At 46.1% G+C, this 22,384-nt stretch overlaps 1 protein-coding gene and 2 long non-coding RNA genes across 4 annotated transcripts in view; 1 reads left to right on the top strand and 2 right to left on the bottom strand.

Moving 5' to 3' along the window:
* Window positions 1–1,296: 1,296 nt before the first annotated feature.
* On the top strand, window positions 1,297–3,245 carry HELT (helt bHLH transcription factor). 2 transcript variants are annotated; one of them, XM_061370106.1, is made up of 4 exons: window positions 1,297–1,624; window positions 1,983–2,087; window positions 2,258–2,354; window positions 2,450–3,245. In XM_061370106.1, exons 1-4 carry the CDS (start codon window positions 1,583–1,585, stop codon window positions 2,944–2,946), a joined length of 741 nt encoding a protein of 246 aa, XP_061226090.1. In that variant the 5' UTR covers window positions 1,297–1,582; the 3' UTR covers window positions 2,947–3,245. The 2 variants fall into 2 exon arrangements, with proteins under 2 accessions (XP_061226090.1, XP_061226097.1); XM_061370113.1 differs by having other exon boundaries at window positions 2,453–3,244.
* Window positions 3,246–16,305: 13,060 nt separating this feature from the next.
* Window positions 16,306–20,092, bottom strand: LOC133222263 (uncharacterized). The gene is made up of 2 exons (XR_009728250.1): window positions 19,601–20,092; window positions 16,306–19,016 (listed from the first exon to the last, which is right to left on the bottom strand). It is a non-coding gene; the product is annotated as an uncharacterized LOC133222263 (long non-coding RNA).
* A 471-nt stretch (window positions 20,093–20,563) lies between these two features.
* The window catches only part of LOC133221313 (uncharacterized), a 31,945-nt gene continuing 30,124 nt past the window's right edge, over window positions 20,564–22,384 (bottom strand). Inside the window, exon 3 of the long non-coding RNA XR_009727966.1 lies at window positions 20,564–20,700. This is a non-coding gene — a long non-coding RNA (uncharacterized LOC133221313). The remainder of the gene's footprint in view (window positions 20,701–22,384) is intronic.

Raw genomic sequence — 22,384 nt, 5'->3', positions numbered from 1 at the left:
CGTGGAGAGGGCCTGGGGGGGCCTCGCCCGCCGCCGCGCTGGCGGGGGGCAGAGGGGCGGCGGCGGCGGGCGGCCCCCCCGGGGGGGAGCGGCGCGGCGGGGCGGCCCCGGCGGGGCGGGCCGGGGCGGGCCGGGGCGGTGCGGGGCGGGCTGGGGGCTCGGCGCGCTCGGCGGGCTCGGAGCGCGGCTGCCCGGGCGGAGAGCCGCGGAGAGGAAAGCTAACAATGCTGTGAAAATATGTTTGCAGAAAATAGACAATTGTTGGATTAAACGTATTCAAGTATGAAATAATGCCTTTTTGTGTAAAAAACCTCAGCAATGTGAGCGTACAAAAGTTCCCCTGTGGCAGTTACTTGCTCCCTTTGTGAGCTTTGCGCTCCAGCGTCTCCACTTGGCGCGTTTAACTCGGAGCCCCCCTTTAAACGCGATTGTTTCTTTCTTTTTAATGACATTTACCGGATCAAAACATGCTGTTAATTCGATCAGAAAGCTTTACCCTCCTTAACAATGCCACAATAATTTCTCCTGAAGTTTGTTAAATTGACCAAAATTAGGCAAATGAATAGGGGGTCTGTCGGCGATCCCGCTCGCAGGTGACACCGAATAATGCACTCTCGGGCCAGCTGCGATCCCCTCTTTATTTGCCCCTCTTTTCTTTGACCCGCATTATTAAAATTTAGGCCCAATGAAACTATTCATACTTTTCAATGGGACATTTTCCTATAGGATAATAGGCTACAAATTGAGCCTCTCCAAAGGAGAGGGGGGGAAGCAGGGGGGGTAAAACAACAACGCACAGACGCGCACACCACACAAAAAAGGAGCGTCGTGTGCCAAAGGCTGGCGAGAGCCTCCCTGGGCCGGCGGGAAAGAAAGAGGGGGGCTTAAGGGGTGGTTGGGGGGGGGAAATCGTGTGCCAGCCCCCCCGGTCCCACACCTGCCGGGGTGTCCCCGGCGCATAAAGCGGTGTAAACAAAAAAAGCCTCGCTGCCATCTCTCATAAAGATGGACGTGTCACCAAGTCGTGTGAGAAAAGCCTGAGAACAAACGGGGCCACTCCGTCTCCAAGGGTTCTCCCTTGAACTGGGCGGAACAGCCTATTAAGGGCTTACTTAATTACTTTAATGACTCTGGACAGGCTTTAAAATGCAGTCAGCGCTGAGGCTAAGGGGAGGGGGATTGGGGGGGGACGGGGATTTGCAGGCAGGCGGGGGGGATGGGGATGCGGCGAGCGGGGCGCAGGGCGCGATCGCGCCCTGCGCCCCGCTCGCCGCATCCCCATCCCCGCCGCTATTGTGGGACCATCACGTGTGTCCGCGGGGTCCACGTGGGGTGACACAGCTGGGCTGTCCCCGGCTGCATGGAAGGGGGGGGGGGGGAAGGAAGAAGAAGAGAGAAGAAAACCAACCCACCCCTCATCCCTCTCTCGCCCCCTTCCACCCTGATCTTTAATGCATACATTCCCCCGTCGCCGCTCGCCCCTAATCCTATGGGATCAGCGGGCCCGTGGCGCCCCCCCCCCCCTCCCCGGGGTCCCCCCCAAGAAGTGATGGCTTTATAAAGGAGCTCGGAGAGAACGGAGATGCAGTGCCCAACCATGGCCTCCAAGCTCAAGGAGCGGAGGGTGAGCCACAGCCCGCCTTGCGCGCACGACTCTGCGGGGAAGCCGGGAGAATCCAGCATTGTCCCCTCACCTCCTTTCCCTTCATAAAGCACGCCCCCCCCAGGAAAACCCAACCCACCCGTCCCCAAAATAAGGCTGCGCTGCCGGGGCCGCCCGTGCAGACGGGGCGCTTCCGGACATCGCGGAGAGGACCGGCCGCCGGAGCATCCTTCCCGGGGCCGCGTCGCGCCCTATGTCTCTGCTTGGAGTGGGGTCGAGACGGACTGCCCTGGAGGGGTCGGGACCGGGGCCAGCTGCCCCGATGAGGCCGGATCCGGCCGCTTTCTCCCCTCGCTAACACGCTCCGTCTGTTTTGCAGAGGACGCCGGTTTCCCACAAAGTGATAGAGAAGAGGAGAAGGGACCGTATCAACCGCTGCCTCACCGAGCTGGGGAAGACGGTGCCCATGGCTCTGGCCAAGCAGGTAGGCGGGGGGGGCAGGGGGTGTCAGCACCCAGGCCCTTCTCCCTTCTCCCCGGTGCGGAACGACACCACCACCACCACTCCCCACCCCGGTGTGAGGGGTTTGGGGCCGTGGCCCGGCGGAGCGCAGCCGCAGGGGAGATGTGATCCCCCTCTCTCCGCCTGCTTCAGAGCTCGGGAAAGCTGGAGAAAGCGGAGATCCTGGAGATGACGGTGCAGTACCTGCGGGCTCTGCATTCGGCGGACTTCCCCCGCGGCAGGGAGAAGGGTAGGTAGGCAGGGGATACCGGGGCACACACCCTCTAAGCCCCCACTCCCGGCCGGACCCTGAGGAGCTCGGCTCCGCTGCCCTTTCTTTTCCAGCAGAGCTGCTCTCCGAGTTCGCCAACTATTTCCACTACGGCTACCACGAGTGCATGAAGAACCTGGTCCACTACCTAACGACGGTGGAGAGGATGGAGACCAAAGACACCAAATACGCCCGCATCCTGGCCTTCCTCCAGTCCAAAGCGCGCTTCGTCACAGAGCCCCTCTTCGCCTCCCTGGGTTCCCTCCCAGAGCCGGACTTTTCCTACCAGCTGCACCCCGGGCCCGAGTGCCCCGGGCACGGCCACAGCCCTGGCGAGGCCGGGCTCCAACCGCCCTCGGGGGGCCCCTTCCCGTGGCACGGCGCTGCCCGCAGCCCACCTCTGCCCTACCACCTCCCCGGCGCCGCCGTGCCCCTCGCCGGTCCCGGCCAGCAGCGCAGCACCTTCCTCTCCTCCGTGCAAGGGCTGGACCGCCACTACCTCAACCTCCTCGGCCATTCCCACCCCAACGCCTTCGGGCTGCCCCCTGGCCAGCACCCCTCCGTGCTATAGAGACTCTACCCCGCCCGAAAACCCTATTTATGACCGCGGACACTGGGAGTTACGCCCGGGCGCACAGGGAGGCTGCCGGGACCATGGAGATGCGCGGGAGTCGCGGAGGGCTGGGAGCTCCCGGCCTGCCTCCCTCCCTCCCTCCCGGGGGTCTGGACCGGCCTTTCCCTCTCTCCTTCCCACCTCCGGGTGCGGTGCCTGTACAAGGGATGCCTTGGAATAAATGTTTATACCCGCCGCCCCTTCTTGTTTCCGGGAGGGCGCCCCCTCGGGGGGCGAGGGAGTCTCCCTCCACGCACACCCCCAGGGGTAAAAACCCACAAGCGAAACGTGCGGGCTGGGAGAGCCGCCGGAGGGATGTGCTGCTGCCTGGGATGCCCGCGGCATGGGGACACTCCCAGAACCCCCGTTGGTGCTGTCTTCCTGTGAGGGGATGCTCCCAGGGACACGCGTTCGAGAGGCCCCGGCATCTCCCGTGGGTTTCGCCAGGGAATTTCTCGGCGGCGCAGGTTGTTCAGAGGAGGAGTAATGGGGAAGGCGCAAGACGGGGCGGGGAGGGCGGGCAGCGGGGACGGAGGTGCAGAGCACCGAGAGTAAAGCAAATAAAAGCTCTTGAGAGCGAGTCCTTCGAGACTCTCCTGCCGTGCCTAACGGGGCCATTTCGGTGCCACCCGCACCAGGCGTCCCCGGTGTCCCCGCACCCTTGGCAGGAGGGCAGGGGCACCCCAACCGTCCCCGGGGCGGCCCTGCGGGGCCGGAGCCGCCGAGGGGTAAATTAACTTATTCCAGTTGGGTGGAGAGACTTTGAGGAGGTTTGACCCGGGTTGTTTGCCCAGTCACGGAATGGGCTGACCCGCAATTTGTAAACCAACCCGACCCTTTATGCGGAGACAGACAAAAAGATCTTCATTACAATGAGTAGAAAGTTGAATGTGTATCTTCCATTTAACCTGTAAATACAGGAAAAGCTGCTATTTCAGATTAGTGGGGAAGAGGTCACACGGCGGGGTAACTAAATGGGTCAGCCAGAGGGGAGAAAAACCCCTCGTTTCCTCAGGACACCTTTAGGATGGTGAATCCATCGGGAACCTCTTTCCTGCTCCGTGTACACAGTGCAAGATGGGATGAGCCAAAAGCATTCAGCAGCAGCAGAATGGCTGGTGCCTGTTACACAAACACACATCCTGCACTCACCACCGCTGGGTGCAGGATGTGGAGAAACTGCTACACAGTTTTTATTCTGGAAGCACTAAGCTCTTGTGAACCCCCTTTGGCACCGAGGCATTAAAGATACATCTTTTTCCTGTAAATAGAAGTTATTGATGTGTTCAGCGTTTCGGTCCCTGTTAACCAAATTAAACAAAACTTTCCTTTGCTAAGTAGATTTTCTCTCTGGGATTAGCAGAGGGCCACCACGGTCAAAACTGGGGTCATTTACATATAATTTTGCAAACTCGCACTGGTCCATGACAGTCTTTGTATCCCCAATGTTGCTATTCTGGATTGTTTCTCTTTTTCCTTTTCTTTCTCATTTAGTTGTAGAGGATAAACCCCTCTTTGGCTTTACAATGACTTTAGGATAAAAGTCTCCCCCCTCTGCCCATGAAGGGCTCTGAGCTCATCCCCCCAGCTCCAGAGACCCTGGCTTTTGCCCTCAAAATTACTTTGGCACCCAGTAAAGCCAGTAGTACCGAGGGATGGGAGCTGAGCTGCATGGGGTAGATGCTTGGGGGAAGTGGAGTTTACCCAGGACAGGCATCCTCTGTGTTTTGACAGAGGTCCGGCTCACTTGGTTTTATTTCATTTTACATTTCTGTGCCTGCAGGACAGAGGTTTTTAGCTTCCCCCCTCCTTCAGGCTCATTTTAGCTCTGCCATGAGCTGATGCCATGGCTGGCGGCAGCAGGCAGGAGCTGGATATCACCTATGCTGGGCCAGTTAAAAGCCATAGCCGATCCCAGGTGGGGTGCCTGTCTGTGCTGGCAATGTTCATCTTCCAACACGGCAATGCCATTTACTGGTGCCTGGCAGCAGATAGCATGGGAACAAACAGAGGGGTTTTGTTCCTGAAAATAAACTACTTTAACTCCCAAAGCACCCAAAATAGTAGCCTCTCTGTTATGCACCTGCTTGGCTAAAAATCCTGATAATGAATGACTTGCTGTATCCTTTCCTATTCCTTTACTTCAGCTAGCAGCTTTTTCCTTCTTAGCCTTAAATCTGCCTCATTTTGCCTTGCCTTCCTTTCCTGTGCTTTTTTAGTCCTCTTTTCCACCTCTTCTTCTCCCTGTTATCTGAACTCCTCTCTTTTCCTCATGCTTTCCAAGCCCTATATATATCTGCAATTCTTCTCAACACAGAAAATTACTGTACAGCATAGTCACATCTTAGTAATTTTGTGATGTTGAAGGCAAAGAATTATTTTTGGGATCAAAGGACAGTTCTGAATCTGATACAGTATGTCACTTGTCATTTACTCAGGAAGTAAGTTTATGTCCATCTTTTTAATATTGCCTTACTGGAAACATCTCCAACTCCCTAATTTATCATATGGATTTATCTGTGCTCTCAGGGAAGTACAACATCATCGATTAGATCAATGACGCAGAAGTAGCCTGTGTACGAACTCTCCACATTAAACATTTACATTTCAAACAGGCAACAGGTGAAGCCTGGAAGGAGGTGTTACTGTGCCACTCTTGCTATTTAAATAAGTAATAAATGCTTATGAATTTTGAGCATATATAACACAGATCAGAACTCTTCTTTCTTCCCATGGTCCAAAGAGGGCATCATTCAAAGATCTGGGGGATTTGGTGGCAGTGACACCCTATGGAGTTTCCAGCCTTGGAAACAGAGCCCATGGCACAAAGCACAGTCCCCAAACTCATGCCAACACAGTCATTCTAAGGACAACTTATCAATCAGGTCACTAGCTAATGAGAAAAGAGCATTTTATTTTACTTTGGGTCAGTGACCCTGCTGTGGCATTGGACCACAAACACTTGCACCAGTACATCTATAGGGTTGAACCATAGGTTGGGAAGAGGCAGCTGAGGGAAGGAGGAGGAGCAGCACTGCTGAAGGCTCTTAATCACAGATCATTCTGGTTGTGGTGCACGATAGCTGGCCTCCTAGTGGTATGGGTACGACCCCTTTCCTGCAGCACCAAAAGTCCTGCCAGTTTGTAAGTCTGGCTGTGCCACTGCTCTGTCAGATGCTGCTGCTGTTTCTCAGGCTCAGAGGTACCCCAGGGCAGCCTGCACAACTTGACAAGGGTTATGCCAGAAAAGCTTAGGAGAGCAGATGGTCTCAGGTGCCCGGGTACAATGCCCACACACCCTATCCCAAATCAGCTTCTTGCTTTGCTACCGTGTTCTTAAATAGTGCCTTGAAACCCAGATGGATGTTTTCTCTTGGCATAAGGAGGAGAACTGTTTGCCCGTGGCTCTTGGGACAGCTGAGCGCTTGTCCAACAATCCCTTTGCAAAGGCAGTCCTTCAGAAAGAAACTCTCCATCTGACAGTTTCATATTTGCTGAAATGCAGCATCTGATCCCACAGTTTGCTTCCTGCCTTGGGTGAGCCCATCCCCTCTCACATCATCATGTTTATTTCTAGCAGGCTTGCCCACAGATTGCGTAAAGGCTGTTTTAAGAAAGGAAGGGTGGATTCTCTTTAAGAGAAGATGCAATTATGATAAGATGTATAAGAAAGGAATCTTAGTATGTATATGAGGTTAAAGCTCTGATACCTACCCACATACTGTACTATTGGCAATGTAATTTTTAATCACCAGAAGAACACATCCAAGTGCAGTCCTAGTCTATGTAAAGACTGTGTAGGTAAATAATTAGGCTCTCTGAACAACTTAGTCCTGCAAGGCAACATGGAATTCATGACCCAGTTGTTATGCTTTTGGTGAACATTTATGAAAGTAGTTTTACCTGCCTCCATCTCTCAGCCTTCTGTTGCTAGCCTGAGACTTAGACATCCTTCTAGGAAGCTGGAGTCTCAAGGTTGAAGTCTTTGAGGCTAAAAACTGGGTGTCCCTCTTTGGGAGCACCTGCTTATAACCACTCTGCCCCTATAAAGCAACTTGTGTTGTCTTTGAAGGAAACACTGTGCCCACAGTTAGTCCTGTGAAAGGAAAGATTAGATGGTAGTTTGCCCGGAGAGGGTTTGATCTCAGGATATCACGTTGAAGGAGACATCCAATTTAGACTACAGGTGTGAAGCAGTGGCAGCATTTCAGTGCCTTCTCCATGCCAGGGAAGAGTGAGGACTATAGCTTTCGCACCTCCATTCTCTTCTTCTGGAGGTATATGTGGCTTGTATACCATATGCTTTGTGTATCATGGTTTGATACAGGGATTTGATACAGCTGTGCAATCTTAGTCGCTACACCATGTGAGGCCACTATAGCTGTGAGTAAAAGTTAGGGTTCAGAGTTTTTCTGCCAGAGGTGCTAGGATGGAAACAATTTACCCTTACTATCAAATTGACTGCTGGGTTTTCAGGATTGGGATCTGTAGAAGGAACAGTAACACCACCACCTGTAGAACAAACCCCACATAGCTTCAGTTTCAAAATTAGGAAAGTGCAGGAGGAACCAATGGTATTCACCAAGCACAGATTACACGATTTCAAGAGCCTCAGGAAACTCTGAGACAACATAGATTACATACAGCACAATTATATATTGGAGTGTTCTAAGGCAATCAATATAACCTGGCTCCTGCATATTCCATTATAAACCCCCTTTTTAGCATAGGATGTAATAATAATTTTTCAATGTGACAGACTTTTTTCATACAGTACCTTCTCCACTCTTAATGATGAAAAAACATGGTTTGGAAGTTCTGTTACTGAAAGTACTGTAAATTATCTCTGATGTCTGGAGAAAGAGACAAAGCAACTGGAAAAAGAGCAAAAGTATATCATAGAATCATAGAACGGTTAGGGTTGGAAAGGACCTTAAGATCATCAAGTTCCAACCCCCCTGCCATGGGCAGGGACACCTCGCTCTAAACCATATCACCCAAGGCCTCGTCCAACCTGGCCTTGAACACTGCCAGGGATGGAGTATTCACAACCTCCCTGGGCAACCTATTCCAGTGCCTCACCACCCTAACAGGAAAGAATTTCCTCCTTATATCCAATCTAAACTTCCCCTGTTTAAGTTTTAACCCATTACCCCTTGTCCTATCACTACAGTCCCTAATGAAGAGTCCATCCCCAGCATCCCTATAGGCTCCCTTCAGATACTGGAAGGCTGCTATGAGGTCTCCACACAGCCTTCTCTTCTACAGGCTGAACAGCCCCAACTTTCTCAGCCTATCTTCATATGGGAGGTGTTCCAGTCCCCTGATCATCCTTGTGGCCCTTCTCCGGACTTGTTCCAACAGATCCATGTCCTTTATATATCCTTTGCCGCATAATGCCAAACCTGTTAGCAAAGATCTATGAAAAACAATAAAATGATGATTAAAAGAACCCCTGTGTACAGCATGCTACAAATCACCATCTGCAGGAAAAGCAGTATGTTAAAGCAACCAAGAGATTCCTACATGCTTGTTAACTATATGCATATATATATATGGAGGTGGGCAAAGCTTCCTGAAGATGCCTAAAGCTACAGTTGCTTCCATATGGAGACACAATGGTGTTGCATCAGCAGAGAGCTTACCAAACAGGTACATATTTCAGTGGCTCCTCACACTCATTTTATTAATTCAGCTATGCAGCCACATGTTTATTAAGACAGATGGAAAGTAAACAATCTAACCTGGTCCTAAACACAAAATTAGTCTGATTATGAAACAGGCAGAACAGCTACAAAACAGGCCCTACTGCCTCTGGTACTCAGTGCATAAAATACTCCCCCAAGGCAAAATCCCACAAACAACAAAACCACAACTAGGCAGAACAATCTGTGCTTCAGTGAAAGGCCAAACTCCATCTGTGTGCACACACAGGAGCTAATCCAACTCCATGAGGTCAAGGGATCTCCTTTCCGTGGTGAGGAGCTTCTAAGCAGCAAAATAGCATGCTTTCACCTAGTATTTTATCTTCTCCAAAGCTATTTGCAATTCTCTGTGCTGCACCTTTACCTCTCCTTTTCTGAAAATTAATCTTCTTAGTGGCATTCATTTTCTTGGTCTTTTGTATGTTACATGCAGGTAGAAATTGTGTTACATTCAGCTTGCTTTATGCTCTCAGGAGGAGCTTCTACCACCACTTCACAAAGCAACTTTCAGTACTGAATATGGCAATCAACAGGTAGGTAAGACAAGCATCCCTGCAAGAAGTATATGACAGAGCTAGAAGCATGGGTAACTGGGAGAAGTGAAATGCTGTTCTAGTCATGAGAATATTCTATGTTAATTTATAGCAGGTTTGCCAAGGGGATTTTTTTTTTCTGTATTTGGCTAGCTTTTTTTAATGAGCTTCTTCCAAAAAAGATTTGTAATCAATTTGCCTTTTCAGATTAGGATCCAGTTTAGAGAGAGAATGGTAAACTTCACCCTCTTCCAGCAGGGGACTTTGGGACTAGAGTTCTGGAACAGAGAGGTAGCACCTGCTGCCAGCATCCGGCTTCATAAAGGCCTTTCTAAGAGTCTTTCAGGCACTGTGATTTTTTTGACTGAAAAAATCAAGCTGATAAGTTATTTCAGGAAAATTATAACCATTTAGTAAGGCACAAAACCCCCATGAAAATCTCATCACAGCTGGCCAAGTCATAAGGTGAGGACATAGTGTGCTTTAGAGCCTGTAGGTACACAAGCATACAGGCAGGATGCTGACAAGTTTTGTTCCTTACCGGACAAAAATACAAGGATGGGATGAGACCAATGAGATTTTTTTGCTCATATATTTGGAAAAGTTATTTTGTACTAAAGCAACATCATACCATAAAGGTAAAATATTTGCAGTGTGTGATAATAGAAGGACATACTGAAATTTATGAGCATCTGACTTTCAAAACTATTAGATGTCTCAAAGGTAGAGGTCTAAGACTGAATTCACCATTCTAAGCAATATTTCTTGTCGAAAGCAACAAACAGGCATCTCTTAGAGGACAGTTTATCAGACTGATTCAATTTCTCCCTTAAATATGAACTGATTTTCCTTGGAATATATCTTTCCTCTTTTGAATCAGAAGGGGATAAAGGATCAAGAGGTCAGATTCAGATATACATGAAGAGGAAAAATCAGGGCAGCTGAATCCCATCCTCATTGCTGCCTGGTAAGTAGCTTAATTTATCTGCTCGGATACTTCAGAGGGGCTCTACATCTCCATGCCTGAAAACCACATCTAATTAAAAGAAGTTCAGCCTCCAGTGACTCGGCCAAATAGAAACTTCTTCCATCTCATCTGCAAGACCTGTTGCTCCTTTTAAAAGAAGATCCAACTTTTTGTGTGCCTGTTATGCAGACTGAAGGTGTAGGAAGTCCAGCCACTGAACTGAAACAGTGTTTAAGTGTCCCAGTGGCTGGTTATCCCAGGTGACAGATATTTCTAAGGTATTAGTTGCATGTACTGCTAGAAGAGGTGGAAAGAATTTTGGGTGGGAAAAATGGGTGTTTACTATTTCCCTCCAGCAAGTACCGTTTCAGACAAAGCCATCAGCCATCCACAAAAAGCCAGTGTTCTTTCTGTGGTTGTCAAAATATCAAGCTCAGAAGCTTGAGCCCCTCCGTGGCACTGGCTTCACTCCGAGATGCCTACATAATAGCAATGTACTTAAGAACTGGCATTTCATCACACATTGATACATTACAGGATAGACAATATTTAATCCCTTATTTAGAAAATTAATACTTTTCTAAAGGATTTATCATCAGCTAGTTTTGATGCTGAAGGATCTGCTTTGTGCATAACAGAAAGCTTATCCTTAGGTGCCATTTTGGTGCTGAACCCCCTACTCATCCAGTTTTGTTACATTTTGGGAACAGTGCGTCATGTTATAAACAGCTTCACAACCACCATTTTTTCCTACTGAAATCAATTAGATTTGCCCATACTCTGACCACCAGGAAGGATGTCAGAATCACAGGTGAGCTTTTTCATAACCTTAAGATACCAGCTCCTTTTCAGGATGTAAAATGCTCAGCAATGGGAAAACGTGCAGAGCTTGAGGAGCAGCCAAATGTCTCACAAACTCCTGAAAACACAGTGTGCCATAGAATCATAGAATACGTTTCTCAAGCTTGCAGACTCCATGTGCTCTTTCTGGCTGGATGTCAAACCTTCCCTCAGTACTCCAAAAGATGAAATGTAATGGTACTAAAATGAGCAACATCGATAGATAGTGACTATTCTGAAGAAAAATAGAAACTTATTATTAGCCAAATAACTGTGGACTTAACCAGCAAACTGATGTCTTTCTTTGGAAATTTTTGTGAGGATCACAGCTTTATGCCAACAGACATCAGACTGGTAAAACGATGCTTGCTCAGATAGAAAATCCTCTGAATAAGGATTCACACAGATTTCAGAGGAAGCAGATTTAGGAGGAAGACCAGACTGAGGTTAACGTTGTGGTATCAGGGGGATTTCAGAGGAACTGCCAAGTTAGGAAAAAACCTAGTGGTCATAATGGTGCGTGCATTCTTCCAAACTAACAAGGACAATATCCCTGAAAATGGCCAGGACCAAGATTAGCTGCCACAAAACTGTCACCTGCTTGCTTGGAAGCAGGACCTCAGCTGCAGCCCTGAGCTTTCATAAAAATGGTAACCCAGAGGGATCACAGTTCTACTCCAGTGGAAGACAAGCTGCTCTTCAGGACAAGAAGATGTAGTATTGTGGCACCTATTTTTCTATACCTGCCCAGGACATCTTCCCCCTGTGTGTTTTGGATCTGCTTATTTTCCTTCTCTTTCTCTGCTTCTTTCTCCTCTTTAGGCTCAGAGCCCAGCCTGAGCTGAGGTCTCTCATCAAAGAGACTAGGCAGCCCTTTTCTGAAAGAGAAGCATAACTGGTTTGCTCCTACCTCTCTTTTCAATCACACAATGTCTCTCCTTAACAAATATACCAGAGCCCACGTAAATGAGGAACATCCCTTTGCTGCTGGCAAAATTTCAGGCTGTTTGTCTTTTTAAAAGGTAACCATATCTATAGCATTGCTGGGCAGCACTGTTTAAGTACGGCAGATCAGATGCTGTCCTGATTTATAACCTCTGCCAGCCCAGGTGAATGAAGGAGACTGCGACTTTGCACACTCCCTCTGAAAGGCGAGATGCCCAGATATAATGTGTATGAGGACATATCTTTAGGGACTCTTTCTAGCCCACCTGGCATGTCTCAAGAAGGCAACTCAGCCAATATGAGAGTATTTACCTTGCTGCTTGAAAAAGAATAAGCAGGCCTGGGCATAATGCAGCCCGGCCACCACAGCAGGCTCTCAGGGCTCTACTGCCTTAGTCTTGTAAATCCCTCTGATGATAATAAGGGTTGCATGAGTGAGACACTAACTTTGATTTCGTATTTTAATCACAGAGCTCAAAATGGGGAGCTTGTTGGCAGCTGGCAGCCTTGCCTGCCTTTCCACTGCACCCCACGGGAGCATGGCTTTAAAGTGCAGCAGCATGCTGAAGTGTCTTCTGTTCACCAAAGAGCGGGGTGTAAAGCAGCTTTTAAGAAGACGGAGCATCTCCAGGTGGTTAAGGGCATGGAGCTACGGTGAATGTCTGTGGTGGGCATAACCACAGGCCGGCAGGGTTAAAAGGGAGGCTGTCCAAATTCATCCAAGACCTGCAAATCTTGAAACACGTAAACCCTACATGCGTCAGATAAAGAAGCCAGAAAGAAAGGTGCCCCCTAATGAGTTTTTTTTGCGCTTGGGTGAGCGAAAGGGCTGCTTCGGGAGGCTAATAACTGAAAACCTTCCAGGCTTTTGTCCGGAGAAATGGCAGGCACTTTCCATCCCTTTGAAAAAAAGAAGGCCTTTCGGAGTCTTCACGAGAGATGTGGATTTTAAGGGCGACCTTAGGTCATACAGAACTAATCAAGCGAAAACAATAAGAAAATTAGACTGACAGTCAGCAAGTATCTGAGGACTTTATCAAAAAGAATTAGGAATGGACAAATTCACTGGGAGCAAAGGATCAGATCTGCAAGGTGGCATTGTGTGGTGGGATTAAATTATTTATTCATTGTTAATTTATTTATTTATGTATGTGCAAATGACCTAGCTGCTGCAGGTGCTGAGGACTTTCTGAAAAGGCCCAGTTTCAGAGCCAAGGCTAGAATATTGGTCCATTTAACTCATTCTTTTCCTTAAGGCGATCAAACAGTGACTTTTATCTAGGAGATAGAGGAGGAAAACCATATGTGTACTGGGAATGATGTGGGCTCTGCGCAGCACTAAGTACCCAAGTATTCCAGTCTCATTCAAGAATGCTGTGCAGTTTAATGTCCAGCAAATTAGCAAATGAATGCTTATGTCAATATGTGAAAAATCCCTAGTTGGTTTAAACAGATAAAAAGCCTCTTGGGAAATGGCAGAAAATGCAGGCTTTCTTCCCCTGTCTCTTTTAAAGAAAGAAAGAGAAACAGTACTTATTAAGTTTTCCCCAAACTTACAGAAAGTTGCAGAAAACAACAACAGTCTACATGAATGCTGGGTCTCATATATCCATTAAGTATTTCCAGTGCTGCTACTGCAAAAATACACCAAGCTTTTGCCAGGCCCTCTTTGAATCACACACTTGCTATTCAAAAGAAAACGGTTAAAATCTGGGGCAGCTACAGAGCCTGTTAGATGCCATCTCACTACCCCTCTCTTAAAGGTACAGGAGGTCAAAAGCCCTGGAAAAGGTCCATCTTTCCATTTTGCACTGATTTATAAAACCAATCTCAAAGATGATATCCACAAACACCTTTTGTTTTTCCCTCTCCAAATTTAACCATTAATAGGAAAGGGCAAAAATTGTTATCTCATGTTTCCCTTGACCCAGCAGAGCAAAGCCACAGTGGGGACTCTGTGTACAACATGACCCTGTGGAAAAAAGGAACATGAGATCTCAGCATGGGGGTTGGAGGCAAGAAGTCACACATATCTAAAATGTCAGTGTCATGTCAGTTAATGCCCTGTGATAAGGGAGTCCTGCTGGGTTTTATGTCCTTTTGCAGAGATACAATTGAAGGGTGGCTGGTAAGGAGGATTTTTCACTAAATCCAGAAAAGGACTGTAGATATTTGGCCAGGACAGATCATAATGGATTCTCTTTCTCCAGAACAAGCATCAGTAGCTGTGCTGGGGATAGCAAAACTGCCCCGTGATACACATCTTGAAACCAGACTGGCAGGTTTATGCAGAATGCTATCTCACAGGCTTCTGCTTTGAACATGGTATTTCCCTCCTCTTGGCCAGTCCTAGGCCTTCTTCTCAAAACCAGCCTTTTTCATGTTATTTTGGAGTAAGAGCTACTGGAGTGAAAAATAGATGGCATTTTAAAGAACAAATGTGTTCAATAATACTACATTTAAAACATTAACTCATATTGAAAGTTCAGTGAGTTAGCTTCCCAGGCCATGCAAAAAAAATCACACACAAGCCATGTTGAAAGTCTGCTTCCTCCCTGGGGCCAGAAAGACCTCCTTTCTCCCTTGAACACTGATGTGCGAGGATGAATTTGGTCAATATGAATGCCAGCATGTCACTAAAATGCTATGAGTTACCTTCCACAGCCTGTGGCACACAGTAACCAGGGAGCCTGTGAGGCTATGGCCTCACTCCATGGGCCATAAGGGTGCATTTTAAAAAGGCTGGACCCAAAAGCAGAGTTATACAGCTCTAAGAGCTCAGTCATCTCAGGAACAAGCATCACAGGCCAGACCTCTTCTTGGTCATAATTTCAAATGGATACAGTCGCATCTCGCAAGAGAAATACTTATTATCAGTATACAGCTTCTCTAACATTTTGTGTTTGTTTCAGTGTCCTGTTATTAAAAGAACTCTTTCACTTCAGAGACTGTGTGGACAGGTACATAGGATGCTAAGAAAGGTTGTGCTCTAGTTCCATCTCTGCCATGGCACTGCAGGATGCACACAGGCACAGTTTCTGCCTCTGTTTTCATGCAAGTAATTCAGAGATCAGAGCACCTATTACTTCTATATTTAAGATGTATCACATCTTATTAATTTGCCGTATTCATTTTCTTAATTCTAATACTGCCATTGATTTAAGATTCGTCTTCACAGAGCCATTGTGCATAGAGCTTCTAAGCACTCCCCAGTTCAGGCAGCCAAGCTGTTGAAATCCCCTGCATTTTCACGATGCAGAAGGCAAAGGATGGTGCCAGAGATTTTCTCAGCTAGCCTTCAATAAAGAGGCAGTGGAAGTCATACGTGAGGATACCTGTTTGTAAGTAAATACTCACAGATATTAGAAATATATCAAAAAGGAAAATTAGAAAAGGAAGGTAGCACTTCAGCAGCTATGAAGTAACATGAGGGAACCAAACTTCTCTCTGAGCCAGAGGGAGGCGGTCCAAGTAGGCTCTGGGGAAGTCCTGTCACCAACTTCAAGGTGCAGCAGCTGTAAGTAGTTGTTAAAGACTTCTGAGATGTTTGCATTTTACAAATAACAGCCTTCACTGTATAAAGTCACTGTGAAATTAATGTGCTGTTTCTCTATTCAGTGCATGGATGTTTATACCTGCTGCAGGGAGAAAAAAATTACAGCAATTAAAAGGCAGAGTAAGGGATGAGACAAACCAGAAAATTATGCTGCCTTTCAAATGAAAATGTTTTGTCTTTTTCACAACAGATATTTCAAAACAGATCCACAGATCTTACTGAAACACAAAGATCTATTCTTAAGAAAAAGCAAAGCCCATGTAAATAGATGATCACTATTGTTGTAACAGTTTTCATCAGAAAAGCTAAAGGGGGACAAAAATGCAGAAGATCATAAAAAGACATGCAAAAGCAGAACAATGTTAAGAAAGATGCTATTAAAACATTCCTATTTAAGCTGAACAGATAGTTTGCACTAATAAATACATCAATAAATGGCCCAAAGAACCCTCCTTAGAGTAAAGGAAGTTTGGCTTAGCTGATCAGATACTCAGTAAGACAAACACAAAGGTGGAAAGTGCAGTGTAAATCTGCCCTTTGGGGTCTGGTCCATGATGGTGGTGTCTAGCACACAAGTGTTTTCAAGTACACTTTACATTTTCCCTACCACTCAAAATGTGCAAGCACTACTGAGTTAGTCCCCAGCTTCAAAAGCCAGAGGGTCTGAAACACTAGAGTGTTCTTAACTACCCACCCCCTGAATGGGAATGCTCTGCTGAGTTATGAAAAAAGGGGAAAAAGAACCATTTCTGGACTTCCCCCCCCCCCCCCAATATTACAATATTAAACAACCTTAAATATGTTTTGCAGGAGGGTGGATGAACCTTTAATATACTCACTGTGTGGTTGGTCACAACTTCTGTATGCTCTTTTATACAGTATAGGATCTTCTGAACAGTGTTTGAGATAACAGATAAAATACAGAGAGCAGGAAGAAGTTCAGACACCCAGCAGCTCAGCCCTATTTAGGTGTCTTCAGGAAATAAGCTGGGAATTAGAAAGTTAAACGTTTGACTGGCACAGATGCATATTGCAGCCTTCCTCTCAAAGAATTTCCTAGTGGTCCTACATAATTTGGTTTGGTTTACTTTAAAGGGAAGACATAGAGGGGAAAAACTAATGGAAGCAGAAATCATATTCACCAGAACAGAGCCCCTTAAAAAGTCTACAGAAGTAATACCATTCTATAAAGACTCTGCCCATTCCAGAGATAACATACATGTTGTTTCCCACGCTTCTATCATGGATTAGCACATGAAAATACAATTTATATACAATCAAACACATTATCAATTAAAAGAAAGGGTATTTTCACATTTTATATTGATTAGAAGCTGCCAGGGAAAAATAAAAAGTCAAAACTTATAGATCAAATTTTAAAGCTTATGGTAGGCTATTAAATGAAGGAAACAGCTTCACGAAGTCTCCCTGACTGCTGAGATGACGTTGCTGCAAACATCCAAGAGTTAATTGAAAGTCAAGTGTAAATACATAGCAAGCTGTATTGCCCGATTCAGAAACCTAGACTAAATGATGCAAGAGTTTTGCCTAGAACTGTTATCATCTTTGACTCTTTTTTTCATGAGACATCCCCTCTAGAAAATCAAGGACAAAAGGAAAAAAAAAATAGCAAGTATGGCATCACATATCCTTGGGATGGAGAACATTTCTTTCTTCTTCTTCACAGAAATACAGGAAGTCACAGTGGTAATTCAAAGCCATGTTAGAAAAACAGCATGAATTTATGAAATAAAAATGACAAAAATATTATGTAGGCCTTAATTGCTTTTGGTCTATTGGCAATCCATGTACAAGTGTCTGAAAATCAGAAACAGGATGTAACTTGTTTATTTTTACATTCGTGGCACCTTAAATTAAAGGTTGTAGTGGAAATTAATTATTATTTGTAAAGAACTGCCCAATTATAATAACCTGGTTGTCACAGAGAAATGGAAGCAATTCCTAAATACCTAATTCTAAACTGTATGAGTAGGTGAAGCCATCCAAAGGTAGCAGTGGCATTATGCATGGGATGTACATTATGTACTCCTGGCTCGGAATGATTTGACCTGTCATGCTTCAGCTGCCCCAGCAGCTGAAATTAGAGGAGTCAGGCACCCAAGTGCAACTGTCTGTGCCTGAGGCACCAGGTCACTAACGGCAAGGAGAGCAATAGTAAGATGGCTGGTACACCAAGAAAAGGGATGTGGCAGGTGTATCTTCCCATGGACTGGCTCTTTTAAGATTCCTTAGTCTGTAATTGCTTCAGAACTTCAAGTTCATTCAGTTTGATTTATATGAGAATAAGATGGAGCAAAATCTGAATAGCAGAATTATGAAAAAGGCACAAAGCAACACCCCATTTACAATATGACTGCTTCAGACTTTTGGCCAGACTCAAATCAAAACTACTTGCTTTTTCCTGGGTTAAAACCAGATCAGAACATCCTGAGATGTGCACAGATCAAGTGCAACTAGGACACAGCACCTCACGTGCCTCTACATTTCACTGTAAGTAAAACGGGTAAGGACTGGGGAAGACGCACTGGAAAATTGAAAGATCTATTGTGTTTCTATTTTTGTAAGAAACTTGCTTGGCATGTGCTGCTGACTGCTGCCTGCGCATCTACATGCTGTCGTCTGTCGGCTCAGGAATGCAAGTGGGACAGGATAGTTCAAGCAGGACGTCAGCTCCTGAGGCTGTGCCAGACAGCTCTAACAGAAGCTGTGCTACAGGCTGGAATGAGAGTGCTTCTGTGCATTTACTTCCAGCTTAGCTCATGCTGCCTGGGCATGTCATGTACCTGAGGACGGACCCTTCTGTTTGCTCCTTAAACTCCTGTTAAGGTTGGACAGTTTGGTTTAAAATATCTCACAGCAGCCTTAAGTTTGTCTTAAAGTTTCATCAGCTAGAAGGGCTCTCCTTCCTGCGTTTTCAGTCCCCTGCCTCACCAGGTCACTCTCCAGATGAAGGCTCACCAGAGTCCAGGTCCTCCTGGCACCATCAGCTGCCTCCCTTCTCCCTCTGTTCTGCAGTGTACAGCAAAGAGATGCACCAGCACAAGTACTTTGCCCACCAAAGATTTCTCTGCAGAGAGGGGCTATCCAGATGCAAACTAGAGTGGCTTTCCAGATATTTAAGTAATGTTTAAGATCTATCCTATTGTAAGAGCAGCTAAGGTGGGGTAGAATTTCACATGAATATATAGCAGAAGACTTAAAGTTAAATGTAAACATGCTGAATGGGCAGGGAAATGGCATTTTGTTTAAGGTTGTCCTCGGTCATGAGCTAGCTGAGGTCTGAACACTGGTAATGTCAATGTCAGGAAATTTGGCAGGGGAAAGCGCTGCTGCAGTAAGTTCTGGACTTCTACCAGAGCTCCCATACTTGGAGCTGGCAGAATGGGGTAGCGTTTCATCTGCTGTTTTAAAGCACCCATAGCCATCTCACGGAGAATGCAATGCACTGTATCTGACAGCACCTATAGCCAAACAGAAAATAAAACCCCCCAAAACAACCCCTCCACTTTCCCACCACAAATCATCGGGGGCAAAGTGCGGACGTTCCCTTCCGCTCGCACACCGCATCCCTTCTCGCCGCAGCAAACCCCTCGCCGCTCCCTCGGATGCTCAGCCCCACGGGCCGAGCCGAGCCGAGCCGGGCCGGGTCGGGCTGGTGCAGGTGGCACGGGAGCGCTGCGCCCCCTGCAGCTCCCGGCGCTGCAGCGGCAGCGGCTGAGCCCCTCTGCAGGCAGCTGCGGCGGTCAGGAAGGAAGGAACGGTTTTGTCTGAACTACAAAAATGACTGAGTCGGAGGTCGCCTTCTCAGCCCATCTGTAAACCCCAGCCTTGGCGTTTTATGCCACCGCAAGTAACCAATATGACTGCTTCACACGTCCTCCCGCTGCCAAGAAGAAACGCCGCAAACCCTATTTTTGATCTAAAACTCATCACAGACTTCTGGAGGAACAAGAAAGAAGCCAAGCCGTGGATTTGAAACTTATTTGCTGGGGAAAGCTCTGCCAAAAGACACCCTCTGCTTTTCTGTCAGGCCCCGTATTTCCACCTCGTTCTACACCTGCTGTGACTGAGGTCAAGTGATATGTCACTCTGTCAGATCACACAGTGAGTCAGTGGCTCTTCCCGGATTAGAACGATTCCACACGGCCCTCTGAAAAGATTTGTAACAAATGTCAGCGCCAACCGTTCACTGCTTAAAGCATATGTTTAAAGCTCTTAGACGTCTCAGTCAAAAGGTATTGTAAATATAGGGACAAAGCTAGTAAATGCTTCGCTGTGGAGTTTTAATAATGGCAAACCAGAATCTAGCACAGATTAAGAAAAAAACTGAAATAGGTCACTCTTAAGCAAGGAATATGTGCTATATTTTGGAGCCCTTCCAAGATCAGGAAAGGATTTGAGGTTTTTCCCCTCCAGTAGTAACCAAAATGGTCAAGATGCTAGTGGTAACATCACGGGGGAGGAGGGCACAAAGTAACTCGAATATAACTTCCTCTTTCTTGCTTGTTAGCATTCCCGGGCAGTGTTTTCAGTATCTTTTTTTGTGATTAAAAAAAAAGAACTGAAATGGCCATTCTGTCATGCACAACACAAAAATGCCTGACATAATTCTTTACTACTGTCATCAAAATACAAGAAATTTCCTTGCAGAAATCTCACATGTGTAGAGATTAAACATGATTTTTAAGTTATATCAAAACCTACTACACAACCACACCCCTTTATAACATCATCTTCCCAGGAAAAAAATATTCCAGCTATTTAGAAAAAGGCCATGACAAGGCCCACAGATGACTCAGGTCCCACTGGAAACTCGTTTGAGGTTTAGAAGGAGTGTACAGGTTTAGAATGGTGTAGAAGGAGTGTGACTAATGTGCTGGTTCCTAAAAAGAAGCAAAGATAAAGCTGGGAAGACTAAAGTGAACTTCTCTTTCGAAATCTCTGGACAGGTCAAACTAAGATAATATCAATAGATGTACATAACACAGGAAATGTTCATCGTACCATATGAAATCTTCCCATACTGTCATTCCCATGCTGTTTTCTAAGAAACCTGGTCCTCCAAGCTTCTCTCAGAAATATCAGTCACATTATGCCACTCTTTATGCCTGAAATGGTCTATTAAAAACATGGTGGTGAAGTAACCTGAAAGTTTACTTTAAGACAGGGAAGGATGAGGGTAAAAGCAAAGAAGTCTTTAGACTGAACTTCTTGATATTCACTAAAACCACCAAAAGCTGACAACTCTTGTAGAGATTTGTACCTGCTTGCAGAGAGCACCTTGAAAACTCAAAGGAATGCTTATTCCTTAGAAATGTCTTTGTTTTAAGGTGACTGATAAACTCAAAAGGGCAATGGTTATTTTGGGATGTAATGCTCGATATTTTGGCTCTCCTACCCAATAACAGGCTGACAGACTAAAAGACCAAAAGGGATCGGTGCTGACCTTCTCTTTTCTGTACAGAGGGTCACTGAATGAGTTAAGCAAGAGGAGGTAATGAAGGATCTAGCTATATAAGCACACTGGATTTGGTGACATTGGATTCTGGCTGTAAGATGAGCTGCCCTTCACTTAAGCTGGCTCTCCTTCAATCTTACCAATAAAATCTGCAAAAATTACTATATTGCACAGCTCAGCTCCACACTCATCCTGTTAAAGTGGTGACAACCCTGGCATCATAAAAAAGCCAACACCACCTTTTAAAGTGCTGCCAGAGGTGAAAGGAGAGGTCCTGAAACACATTTCTTGTGGAACCTTGTGTTCTGGATATTTTTCTCCCTTTGGACTGAAAAGCCTTTTTCCCATAATCCAGCATTACATATTTTTCTCTGTCTAGGTTTTACACTCATCTCCATGAGCTATGTAAAATGGTAATGGGGTTTTATTTTAGTTCCTTCATAAACTGTGAAGACAGACTTTAAATGGCAAAGTGTTTAAACTACAAGTCTTTTCACACGTTGCAATGAAGCAAGCAAGACTTCCTCTAAAAAAAAGAAACCCACAGCTGTTCCATTGCTGTTTCTTGATGCTACCCCACCAACGTCCTCCTTTGAGGCAAAAATACTCCCACAGTGCCTTCAGATTTTGCCATGTTTTTTTTACTTTGTGTAATGCTTTTCTCCGTAAATGGTCCATAACATTAAAACTGGCAGAACTAGATCCAAGATATTAATACCATGGTGATAAACATCCCGTCAAATAGCATACAACTTTCAAGTACTGAACGAGTGATGAACATGATACTTGTGGTTTTAAGCAACTGAAAATGTTGCCAAATGCCTCCTCTTCATAGAGTCAGTTTATAAATCAGAGGGTGTCGTGATTTAAGCACAGCACTGCACCAGCTACTAAGAAGGAGAAAAATGACTGCTACTGCTGAACCCAGGACAGAGGGTAAATTTGACATCTACTTAAAAAAACCCAGAGGTTGCTAAATAAATATTGAATTGGCTGATAAAGCCTCTGATTGGCCTGGACATGGGACACTTCTGGCCACTCGAAACCTCCTGGTGGCCCAGGGCCCTCTGTGCATTAGCTGAAGACCATGTCTTTCATACAGCTGTTTGACTGCACAAGTCATTACTGGGTAAGACATTTAATACAGCTGATGTGCTTCATACAAAGGAAGTACTACACGGAAGTAAACCTGGCACAAAGGAACTGATTACAAAAGGCATCTGATATCACTTACAGATCAATCCCTCTTTATGCACAAACTTGCAAGTCACCACTACCTACAGAATCAATCTCACTTTTCCAAGTAAGGCTGGTAGACCAGAGAATGTCCCATATGAAACATACACTGGGCAAGCTATCATCTTCACGAAA

The sequence above is a fragment of the Neopsephotus bourkii genome, unplaced genomic scaffold, assembly GCF_033783945.1.
Source record: "Neopsephotus bourkii isolate Nb327-2 ecotype Australia unplaced genomic scaffold, CSIRO-AGI_Nbou_v1 NB_168, whole genome shotgun sequence".
Taxonomy (NCBI): domain Eukaryota; kingdom Metazoa; phylum Chordata; class Aves; order Psittaciformes; family Psittacidae; genus Neopsephotus; species Neopsephotus bourkii.
This window is presented reverse-complemented; position numbering and strand designations above follow the sequence as displayed.